This window comes from Artemia sp. Qi Xiang Cuo, chromosome 16 (genome assembly GCF_049724085.1).
Source record: "Artemia sp. Qi Xiang Cuo chromosome 16, ASM4972408v1, whole genome shotgun sequence".
NCBI classification, from domain to species: Eukaryota; Metazoa; Arthropoda; class Branchiopoda; order Anostraca; family Artemiidae; genus Artemia; species Artemia sp. Qi Xiang Cuo.
In genome coordinates, this window is record NC_142809.1 from 40,715,898 (window position 1) to 40,728,713 (window position 12,816).

General features: G+C 34.6%; 1 protein-coding gene across 1 annotated transcript in view; it reads left to right on the forward strand.

Annotated features, from left to right (window-relative positions):
• Nucleotides 1-12,816, forward strand: part of LOC148942907 (acid ceramidase-like) — a 52,079-nt gene that overhangs the window by 10,862 nt on the left and 28,401 nt on the right. The window contains exon 4 of the mRNA XM_089101956.1: nt 11,132-11,276. Within this exon, the coding sequence (XP_088958082.1) occupies nt 11,132-11,276 (145 nt within the window). The remainder of the gene's footprint in view (nt 1-11,131; nt 11,277-12,816) is intronic.

A 12,816-nucleotide genomic window follows, 5' to 3' on the forward strand; every position in this document is an offset into this window, starting at 1 on the left:
ATTTCAGCTCAACAGAGAAAAAGAGTTACTATAAACGTCCTCTGTACTGTAGATTTAATTTTTTATTCTGAATAATTACAAAAACAAAACAAAGTTTTTCTTATGGAAGCAAAGGGCAAAGTTGAAACTTAGAATGAACAAAAATTATTGCTTCGCAGTTTGTGCACAATACATCTACAACTAGCTCAAATAAACCGACTCGTGATATTTTCCAACATTTGTAGAATTCTGAAAACTATTGTTTTACTTAAAACACAAAACCGACCCCCCGAAACACAGTATGTTCTCTTAGGAGGAGAAAACTGCATAAGTTGCCTGCAAACAATAAAAGATTGATTTATAAAGCTTTGCCAAAGAGTCAGACAAAAAACTGTCAACGTCATCTAGCGTTTGGCAACACTTGGCATTTTTCAGTTTAATAATAAGAATAGTTAATTTAGATAGTGTAATTGGTAAATTTAGGGTAGTAATAAGTGTCTGATCTCAGTTCCTGACAGAAAAACTATTACATAGCTTGATAAAATGCCAAGTGCCACCAGATGCTAGATGGCGCTGATATGTTTTTTTTGTCAACACTGGTGCCAGTCTCCGCTATTATAAGTTGCCCATGTTCTTTGAGGCTCTCCATTGTGTTTCGCTGGCCATGATATCAATAACCTTTAGTATACAGTTATATTTTATTAATATTGGGCATTGAATACAGGTTTTATTTCCTACCTCCCGCCAGCCTCCATACGAGATACTCGCGTGTATACCTTTGTCACATTGATAGAAAATCCCATGGGTATTTTTTTTCACCGTGCCTTGAGAATTTGGAAATAAAAAATTCAATTATATTAAAAAAAAATGAAAATAAATAACTAAATTTTTTTTTCATTTGGCAGTTTTTTTTTCAAAACATGCTTTTTAGTATTCTCTTACTAAGGGGACTGTGAGGGGGAGTATACAAGAAGGGGGGGGGGTTGCGAATATCTGGTTAAGGGTTTGTGACTGGAGAGGTCGTTTTATTATACTTTCCAGCCTTTCCACTCCAGACATGATATGAAGAAGTGTCATTTCTGGTGTCATATGACCTTTTACGATGGAATCATTGAGACGAATTTATAATTGGCACGTAGATATGAGTAGGAGGTTTTGAACGCTACCATATCTTTCTGCGATCTTGTGGTGGTCTGCTAGCTATGTCAGAAAAGAAATAGAAATAAATAAGAAGATTTGTGATAACCATGCCAAATAAAAACGATTTTCCTTGTGCTTCAACACGGGGAGGGATGTCAAAACCTCCAACCAAGGTTATTACACATAAATTAGATATTGATATCGCTCCGAATGTAAAAATTTCGGTTAAAACAAGTCCTATCCCAGTATAGTATGACCACTGGTTCGATATGATAACCCCTGTGGAAAAAGGGAGACACATCAGCGCAACCCATACAGAAAAGTGATCTCCCTTGGGGCGGGAATCCATAATTCTCCATTGTTAGGTTTTCGGCACCGGTAATTCCAATTGAGTACTTTTAATTCCGACCCACCTCTATTTTTGAGGTGTTTCAAACTCTTTTTTAAAATCCCCGAAAATTCGTTTTCGCTATAACTTTTACTAAATCTATTGGAATTACCATTGCCGAAAATCTAATAATCGAGAATTTTACATAGGTAAACCTATGTAATAATTATGTATCAACGTGAACAAGACCTTCCTCACGACTTTCTGCATAGTAGGAACGCCTATTGTTGCTACTGGTCTTGTTATGCTGTCTGGAAAGCCCACCCACCAAGTGAATTGCCTGTGATGCCCCGGGTTCTTCATTGATTCTAGTCTGTCGTGGAGGCACCACAGCGATGCTATTTCTTCCAAAATTATCAGTCGAGTTGGAATGATACGAATATTACAGCATTTTTTCGCCAAAGTGAATTCAAGTCATTCTATCATTCACCCTTATAATTCTTATGGCTGTCTCGTATCGAGCAGCAATTTGTACGGTAACTTCAAAAGGGCACAAATCCCGGAAAACAAAGCATTAAGGATAAAAGGTAAGCATGGCAAACAAAGGAAGGATAGACGTGCCAGTTTTGGTCTTTAGATTTGCTTAATGTTGCTCAACTACAAGATTATCAAGCTGTGGTTTTTGTTTTCCAGTGTATAAATAACCTTGCTTCAAGTATTTTTTGGATTTTTACCGTGCTCATACTAATATTCATGATTATGAGACTAGGTTCTTATAATTTCTTGGAACATCTGTGTGGAATTTGTTACTAATGAGCATCACGGCAGGTGAATATATTCTAATTTTTAAGAGAAAAGTAAAAGGGTAGTTTTTAAATGATGGGTAATTCGATTTTTTTGGTAGGGTGCGGGGAGAGGGCTGTTTTGAATGTTGAATTGGATGGTATATTATGATTAAGGATAGTAGGCAAAGAGAGTGCTAGAGAGGTGGAGTGGCAGGGAGGAAGGGTGGTGGGGTAGCAATGAGGTAGGGTTGTAGGGGGCTTGTGGTATGGGTATGGCATTGTTGGCAGAGTCTGGTTTATTGTTTGGCTCCTTTGTTCTTTTTCTATTGTTCTTTTTTTTTATTATTTCAGAGTTGATGAAATTTGCTAGTACCTTATGCTGCACGCTCAGTTTTTTCATAAGGGCAGCATTCATATTTTGTTAAAGTTGTTTTTCTGTTAGTGGATGAAGAAACCTAAACCATTCCTGAATCACTTTTAAATAAGGTATATTTTCTCACTAGACTTGCAAAGTGCATAATTAAACTTTTAGGTACTATGGGCTGTGTTTTGCTCAGCTATTGCTGCAACCATAATTAACATTAATTTTATCCTACAGTCAAAAACTTTAAATATTAAATTTCACCAGTAAGACCGAAGACCCAAACTTGTGAAACTGCTAACTGCGATTGTTCCTTTTTGAAACTGCATTTAGTATCCTGGTCAGCTGCAATGGGTATAGTAGGGTGTTTTAATCAGACTCCTTCTCACCCTCCATGTCAGCAATCAAAAAGTGGCTGTAGAAGAAAAAAGTAGTAGATTTTTTGGGTTGAATAAAAATTTTGTCTATAGTTATTTTCTCAATAAAAGCTTTAAAACTGGAATTAAATCGATTTCCGTATCTGATAAGGATATGCCTGACCTAAATTTTTGTTTTCTATTTATGGAAATATTTCTTAAAAAAGAAGGTAATTTAGATAAGTGATCTTATCAAGAAATATTTGATTTAACTTTATAGATTTTTTCTAACATTTATAGTTGTTTTGTCAAAAACTTAAACCTTAAACCTAAACCACTGCAAGCTTTGATAGGTTATTGCTTAGTTCATTGGTGAAAATAAGATGGACGTGTCTTTTATTTTGGGGTTTTTGCACCTGCATTGCCTATGATAATAATAATAATTTTTGTTATGTCCTCTATACATACATGGATGTACACAGACGAGCAGGGGCGTATCCAGTATTTTTTTAGGGGGAGGGGGCGCAAAATACGTTGATCCGACAAACTTGCATTAGGAACAAGTTTAATTAACGCAAACTTGCGGTAATTACGTAAATTACACTACTTTAGACTACGCTAGGAGGTGCGCGCCCCTCCCCCCCCCTTGGATCCGCCACTGCAGACGAGCATAGGAAATCAACGAAAAGAGACCTGAAAACTACAAAGTAACACTTCTGACAAAACAGGACGACAATAAATAGCTCATAATAGCTCATGAATAGATAATAAATAACTCATAATAGCTCTATAATACATAACACTAAAACACTTATAATACATAACATATAAACACTCCTAATAAATAGATCAGTTTTGTTAAATCTATGGCGACAAACTATTTATCCATGAAGCAAGACAGTTAAGGGGAAAATCGATTCTATTTTCTCTAGACCATCTAAGAAATCGATCGTTGTGTTGATCCGTTTTAATATTAATATCAAATATTTCACATTTTCGGATAAAATCCCTATTTGTGAACCATAGTGGTATGCCAAGAAAATATTTACAAGACCGGAAAAAGTACACGCGAATACGCTTTTTCCGCTTTTACTTAAAATCTTCGACAATGGAATTACGAAAAATGCATGAGGTGTATACACTGAATTATAAATCTTAGCAAGTGTTTGTTTATCAAAACGACCTTGCACCCTGAGCAGCAGGCCATAAGTTTCTCCAATATAGACGATAACACCAACTCGCGCATAATTTTAACGGTCAGGCCGAAAGGCAACCTAATGTATGTAATGGATTCTTTCATTAATTAAATATAAAAAAAATCAAGTTTTTTTATAACTGAAATTAAGGAACGATGATAAAACTTGAAACGAACAGAAATTAGCCCGTGTAGGAAAAGGCCTGTCCTCTCCTACATACCTCGCTCTTTACGCTAAAGTTTTTTATTGTTTAAAAAATAAAGTTGTGAGAAAGTAAAACTTTAGCGTGAAGAGCGAGGCGGTGTGGAGTGGACATCCCCTTTCATATACGGGATAATTTCTGTTCGTTTTAAGTTTTAACGTCGTTCCTTACTTTCAGTTAAAAAAACTAGTTTTTATTTATTCAATTTTTGAACGTTTTGAATTAACGCAGGTTTTGATTTTGGCTCACCGTACACGAATAATAAAAAAAAAATTGCATATTAATTTTACTTTTATTTAGTTAAATGACTTTCTCGAAACTTGTTTAATTTTATTTAAGAACATTTTTATTAGTAATAAATATAAGTAACTTACGAATTAACTTACGTAACAAACTTCTATATTCATAGGTTTTTAATACGTTTATTAGGGGGTTCGCCCCTAGTCAATACCTTGTTCTTTAAGGTAAAGTTCGAATTTTGTCCCTATTCTTTAAAAATGACCCTTAATCACAAAGGCTGTTAATTAGAATAAATAGCTCTTATGAAAGTGCTAAAAAATCTTTGGCTTAAAGAGCGAGGTATTTATTAGGGGGTGAACCCAATCATATACGTAATAATTTCTGTTCGTTTTAAGTTTTGATGTTGCTCCTTACTTTCTGTTGAAAAACTTGTTTTTTTTATTTAATTTCTAATCTTTTTCTTTAATAATGATGGGAAATCCGCCGCCCTCTTCATAGCACTGTCCCTTCCCCCATGAAAACTTCCTTCATGGAAAGATCCTCCCATTTAGCCCCCGACCCCCACCCCCCACCCCCCACCTACCAAAAAAAATCCCCCCTGAAAACGTCTGTAAACTTCCCAATAACAAAAACCAACAAAGAGAAAAATCTAAAAACAAACAAACAAACAAACGAGACTGTGGCCAGTGGGCCACTGGCCACAGTCTCGTTTGTTTGTTTGTTTTTGAGATTTTTCTCTTTGTTGGTTTTTGTCATGGCTGGCCAGTTCGGCTTAAGATCTTTCATTCCCAATAACCAATACTATATGTTAACATGGGGTAAAGTTCAAAACTTTCAGCCCTCCCCCCGGGGTTTTCAGTCATCCTAGAAGACATATTTATCATATATTCGATCATGCTGAACAAAATGGCTATCTCAAAATTTTGATTGGGTGACTTTGGGGAAAAAATGAGCGTGGGAGGGGGCCTAGTTGCCCTCCATTTTCTTGGTCACTTAAAAAAAGCACTAGAACTTTTAATTTCCGTTCCAATGAGCCCTCCCACGATATTCTACGACCACTGGGTCGATACGCTCACCCTTGGGAAAAAGAAAAAAACAATAAATAAACACGCATCCATGATCTTTCTTCTGGCAAAAAATGCAAAATTCCACATTTTTTTAGATAGGTGCTTGACACCTCTACAGTAGGGTTCTCTTGTACGCTGAATATGATGGTGTGATTTTCATTAAGGTTCTATAGCTTTTAGGGGATCTTTCCCCGTTTTTTCGAAAATCAGCAAAATTTTCTCAGGCGCGTAGCTTTTGATGGGTAATACTAAACTTGATGAAACTTATATATTTGATATCAGCATTAAAATTTGATTCTTTTGATGTATCTTTTGTTATCAAAATTCCGTTTTTTAGAGTTTCGGTTACCATTGAGCCGGGTCGCTCCTTACTTACAGTTCGTTACCACGAACTGTTTGAAAATTTCCTGTGATCTCACTCTAATTGAATGACGCTGGAAATGATTATTATTATTTGCCACTAGGAATTCTGTTATAGTAAGTACAACCTTTGATCATCCTACCCCCCGTAGGTGTGATTGTAATATATTAATTGGATTCTGCATTGATACTAAATTGTCTGAAAACAATAAATATCAGCAACATACTACAAGTGGCTAATGTCGATACCGTCTATCACATATGTGGGTAGGTACCGTGTGACTGTTCTAATTTCGATATTAAATATATTGGGGCTAAGAGCTGACCCTTGTTTTACTCCACGACGTAAAGAAATTCGGTCTGAAAGTCACCCTGCCGACATAATTTTTAAAGACGAATTGCCTTACCAAACTGTCAAGCTCTGGCTTGTGAATGGGTTCACTCCATTACGCACCAACGTAAAAAAGTGTGGTTATGCAACATATTATTAAACGCTTTTGAAATGCCATTGCAGAAACCATTGGAATGGCGGAAGTTCCTGGAAATTTAGGTGGGGGGGGGGCTGGAATATATTGTTCAAAATCTGTGTGTGGGTGGGGGGGGGGCAAATTCGTATTTTTTAAAGTAAAATACAAAATGGGATTTTGAAATTCAATACCCCCCAAAAAGCTATTTTCGAAAATCTGGAGGCAAAATAATCAGGGGTGTTTGTTAAATACGCCCCGCCCACCCATCCTAATTGACACCACTTGGTGCCTGAAATACAAAGGTAAGAAATCAAATTGTAAACCATCAAGCGAAAGTAAGTCTTTTACTTTTGAAGCTTTAGAACAGTTGTGAAGATTATTTCTTCAGTCGCGAGAGGGTAAACGCTAAAATGCATCGTTACAATTCAGTAAAAAGAAAAAAATGTGTCTTGCGAGTTAAAAGGGAATAAAAGAATACGAATTTTGTCTGTAGTTACTCCAAGGGTGTTGTGTCACACAGAATCAATTTTATAGGAGGGCAGAAAGCTATTACACTGGATCAGTTGTTTCTGGAAAGAGTATCTTAGCCATCTAAGATGTAACAAGGACCTTGTTGATAAAAAAAAACGAACAAAAAAAAAACAACAACAAAACAAAATATGATAGACAGGTAAAAACAGAAACTCCAAATTTGTCGAGAAGCAAATAAGACGAGAGAAAACGGATTGAACTAATCAATAGTCCTTGCTTAATTTAAGAGGATATGCTTTAAATATAAGTTTCCAGAAAAAGTCAAATAACGCCGTTTTAATTTCCACTGCCGAATTGAAAAAAAGTCTTCTAGGAAATAGAAAATATTGAAAAGCATTGTTGATTTACTCCATTTTTGAATTTTTGGAGAGTTTTGCATCCAAGCACTTAATGGCCCTACATACTGCTCTAGGCTACAACTATATAACGGCATACGGTCATTGAAGAGTTTCATGAAAATGAAGATTAATATTGCAAATGAGGGACATTCTTTGGATTAATGAGTTATGTAATAAAGGAAAAGTACGCTAACTCAATGCTAAAATACTATTCACAAGAATATCTACCCTCAAACACGTAAGCATCCACTCCCAAAAATATTAAATATTGAAATTTTTTCGCCTGATGGTCGGTACATCATAATAAAAACCAGCAATATGCGAGGCCGTACCCAGCGGGGGGTTAGGGGGTTTGAACCCCTCCCGAAATGTTTTTTTACTCGTAAAAACGTAAAAAATGGATATAAACAAATTTTTTATGCGTTTTTTGAGTTTTTTTGTGTGTGAAACTCCCTCTGAAAAAAAAAAAAAATCCTGGGTACGGCCTTTGCAATATGTGTTATTTGTCAATTTTTCTGTTATTTTTGTTTATAGGATTAAGTGATTGGTAATTCAACCCTTCACATCTAGAAAGCACACATAGAAAGTACAACAATATTACAACCCTAAGCCACACTTTTGTATACTCAAAGTTTTTAGTGCTAAGAAAGTGGGCAATTTTGTTTTTCTTTTAGTGTAATAGTTTTAGCGCTTCACCGGGCATGTGCACTGCATTAATGTTTAGGTTAATCGCAAAAAAAAGCTACTCTACAGTTTGATCATTTTTAGTCAAAACGGTCATCTTCAATGCAGATACATTGTCAGAAATGTGTTTTGATTTTGTTGCGTCGAGTTGTGCTTTGAGTTTGTTGGGTCGAGTTGTTTCGTATCAAATTTTTAAAGGCTCTTTTCGTAAACCTAATTTCGAGATTCTTCTTCCAGATTTCGTATTTCGATCAATGACCCCCTTTTTGTTTATTGATAACTTTTGCCAGAACACTTGCATGTTGTTCATCGTGACAATTAATTGTTTCCCTCAGAACTTTTAACAGGCCCATTATTGTTTATTTGTTGTTTACATTTCTGTTTTTCATCGTTGCCCTAAGTCTATGAAATTCAATGCTGCTTTTGCTAATGTGTCAACTGTCAGGTATGCGAAACAGCAATTAATTTGTTATTAGATTCACTAACATGAAAAAAATCTCACTTTTGTTTGATTTATGGGTTAATCTTCTTTAAGACATTTCAATAAATATTACTATGTATTATGATCCCGTATAATGGAAAGATACAAACTACTCAAATCAGTTCCCTAAACTGAATATTATTGTTAATAGGATGTGAATTAGAAATTAGAAATTTTAGAAATTAATTTCGAAATTAATTTTTTATTTATTTTAGAAGTTAGAAATTTGTATTATTTCGAAATGATTGTTTAATGGATGGATTTATAATTGATAATAGTGGTAAAAAATGTTTTGTAAAAGCTAAAAAGCTTTTTCTTAAATGTAAAAATTGTCTAATTTTTTAACAAAAAACAAAGTTTAATTGTTATGAAATATTTTTCTGGGAAAATTTTAAGCCAGATAAAAAAAATATTAGTCAGATTTAGTTCTAGTAGCCATAGCTTTTTCGTTTTCTTTGGTTTCGAAGAGCATAAATTTCAAACCACAAAACGTCAAAAATCCTTAAACCAAGGTATGGATTGTGAAAAAAAAAAAAAAAAAAAAATGCAATTTGGTATGCAAAGTTGAATGACATAACCCTTTTAAATTATTTTAACTTATTTTTATTCTAAAACATCCAATTTTTATCTATAAACCTAAACTTGAAAAGAACTATTTAGGAAAAACATAATCAGCTAAAACATAGCTAACAAAAAACCTGTTAAAAAACCAAAATCATAATCACCTTTCAGTTTTCATAGACAGGAAAGAGTGGGTTTAGTTTTAGAAATAAAGCAGCCTTATGAGATGACTCAAGTGATGATATTAAATCACTAACTTTAAGAATAATGTCTTCTGAATAATTTTTTCGGTCGACTGATGAATCCTTGTTTATTGAGGGTTATTAACCACAAGCCGTATTTTAATGACAAAAATGTTTCAGTAAGGAATATTCAATGGAAAGCGAAACTGGCTTATAAGACCGATTAGTGAAAATTATTTAGAATATCGCTAGAAAAGCAAGTTTTTTGAAAATTGACCACACTTCCATTGTCCTAATAAATTTATGTCAATTAATTGGTCGCATTTACAATTTGAACGATTTCTAAAAATACAATTTATTTCGTAAAATTATTGGTTTAGAAAATACAAAACAGTAAAATTCAAAAATATATGCTTGGGAAAAAAAAGTTGAAAAAAACAAATATCCCCATTGAAATCTTGGGAAAGCAAAGCTCCTGATAGCTGGCGCTTTGCTTCACATCATTCCATGGTCGAAGAAAAAAACATATTTGAAAGCTAAAAGCAAGCCAGTTTTGCTAGCCAGCTTTCAAATAACGCCCTTGTGGAATTTGAATGAAACCCTTTTTATTTAAAAAATGCCATTTTTTTTTAATATAATTGATAGTGTCGGTAAATATCAGTCAATTGTCTCACGGCTCGTGGGAACTTCAGGAAGTGTTTTTCTTCGTTTGTAGGAGGGTTTGCTAAGAGGGGGAAGGGGTGAATTCTCTTTTCTCTTCAGGAACTTCAGGAAGCGTTTTTCTTCGTTTGTAGGAGGGTTTGCTAAGAGGGGGAAGGGGTGAATTCTCTTTTCTCTTCAGGCATTTCAGGAAGCGTTTTTCTTCGTGTGTAGGAGGGTTTGCTAAGAGGGGGAAGGGGTAAATTCTCTTTTCTCTTCAGGAACTTCAGGAAGCGTTTTTCTTCGTTTGTAGGAGGGTTTGCTAATAGGGGGAAGGGGTGAATTCTCTTTTCTCTTCAGGAATTTCAGGAAGTGTTTTTCTTCGTTTGTAGGAGGGTTTGCTAAGAGGGGGACGGGGTGAATTCTCTTTTCTCTTCAGGAACTTCAGGAAGTGTTTTTCTTCGTTTGTAGGAGGGTTTGCTAAAAGGGGGAAGGGGTGAATTCTCTTTTCTCTTCAGGAATTTCAGGAAGGGTTTTTCTTCGTTTGTAGGAGGGTTTGCTAAGAGGGGGAAGGGGTGAATTCTCTTTCTCTTCAGGAATTTCAGGAAGTGTTTTTCTTCGTGTGTAGGAGGGTTTGCTAAGAGGGGGAAGGGGTGAATTCTCTTTTCTCTTCAGGAACTTCAGGAAGTGTTTTTGTTCGTGTGGAGGAGGGTGTGGTAAAAGGGGGAAGGGGTAAATTCTCTTTTCTCTTCAGGAACTTCAGGAAGCGTTTTTCTTCGTTTGTAGGAGGGTTTGCTAAGAGGGGGAAGGGGTGAATTCTCTTTTCTCTAGTCATCATGAAACAGTATATGCGACGTTTTTTTCTTTTTTATGCCTTTCATCCGAAAGGACGACATAATATTATTTTTATTTCCTTTTCTAAAATTTTTCATTTCATTTCGTTTCTTTAAATAACGGTTCGAATAAGGGTAAGTCCATTTATTAGATTGTGAGAAAACAATGAAAAATACTGGATACTTCGGTCATATGTACAGTGATTATCATCCAGTGAAAATATCCAGTATTTTTTTATTGTTTTTTTCTTTGTCTAATAAAAGGATTTATCCCTATTTGAACTGTTATTTATCGTCATGGAAAGGCTGTGTGGTCTTCGAAAATACCTATTTCGTTTCTTTTTTTTTAATATCAATTTCAGTTTTATTTTTTTATTCTGAATAATTTCATTTTAATATAGGTGGGATATCCAGAACCACACGTGGCTTGTAACTGAAGCTTTACATCCTTTAGTTGTTGAAGTAGACTTTCAGAGAGGCGGCAAAACGATTTTCAAGTCGGTCAATTTCGCTGGTTACATTGGTGTCCTGACCGGAATGAAGCCTGTAAGTTACGATTTTTTTTTCGTTTACGCACGCTGCTATTTTATTATTCATTACTTTTTTTTTCTTTTTACTAAATTCACGCTATATAAAACTTGTTCAATTTCTCTAGTATTTATGAAGAAAAGGTTTTTAATTATTTGCAACAAGCTTGAGGAATGTTATGGCTTCATATGAAAAGTTCGGGACCTATCTGACCCTAAAAGTCCATAAAAAAATAATCACAGAGAATTTGCTAAATTATTAATGTGGAGAATATTTTAAAGTGTATTTTACAATAAACTTGTTCAGATTGTCTTCTAAAAATGTTATTTGTGTTTTATGAAACAACAGAAATTTTCAAATGAAAAAAAAAAAAAAAAAAAAAAAAAAAAAAAAAAGAGTCAGTCAACTGATTTGATGCTAAGACTCCCAAAAACATCAACTGCGGGTTTCATTGGGTTTGCTTTGAAATAATCAGATCTTAAAGACTTTAAAATCTTCTCTTTAATTTTTAAAATATCAGATGCTAAATCAATCAATCAATCAATCAATTTATTAATACTAAAAAAAAAAAAAACAATTACAAACTTAAAATTTAAACACGCCCAAGATGCTAAGCTTGTACAGGGCCAACAAAACAAATAAGACACTATTATAAAGCACTAAAAAAAAAAAAAAAAAAAAAAAAAAAAATTAGATAAGAGAAATTTATGAAAATAGGAGAAATAATAGGAGAAAATAGGAGAATTATTTGAAATATATTTAATTAAAAAAAAAAAGAAAAAAAAAAAGAATACATAAATGTGGATAGAATGCAAAAAATTAAGAAAAAAGGGGGAAAATACTATACTGGAAATACCCAGCGAGAAAGTGCCTTTGCAGAAAGAGATAGAGGGACATCAGGAGGGATGGAGTTCCATAGTAAAATAGATTGATAAACAGGAGACCTCTGACCTGCTGTCGATGAACGCTTAGGTAAAATGAACCTTCGATAAGAGCTACGTAAAGAAGAAGAATACCTACCTGAGCCTGACAGAAAGAAAAACTGCTGCAGAGATGGTGGGAGTCTACCTAGAAAAGCAGAATGTGCTAAATAAAGGTAACTTTTACCCACAATACGATCCAGCGGAGCTATTCCAGTATCATTATAAAGATCAGAGGAAGGGTAAAAACGAGGAAGAAGAAAAGTAGCCTTCACTGCCCTATTTTGGGCTCTTTGAAGTGAGCAGAGAAGAGATTTATTAGTACTACCCCAGACAGAACATCAATAAGAAAGGTAAGGAAAAATAAAAGCATAATAAAGAGAAAGCATAACATCAGGGGGAAGAAATGAGTTAACCCTGTATAACATTGAAGATTGGCGGAGGACAAGGGAACAGGTATGAGTTAGATGGGGTTTAAAAGAAAGAAAACAGTCAAGATACACTCCAAGAAATTTCACTATAGTAGCTTGTGGTATAATATCATTCCCATAAGTCAGGATGGTTGGTTCCCCTGCGTCTCTCATACGATAAGGGGTTCTAAAGTGTACAATGGCACTTTTTTGGCTGTTGACAGTCAT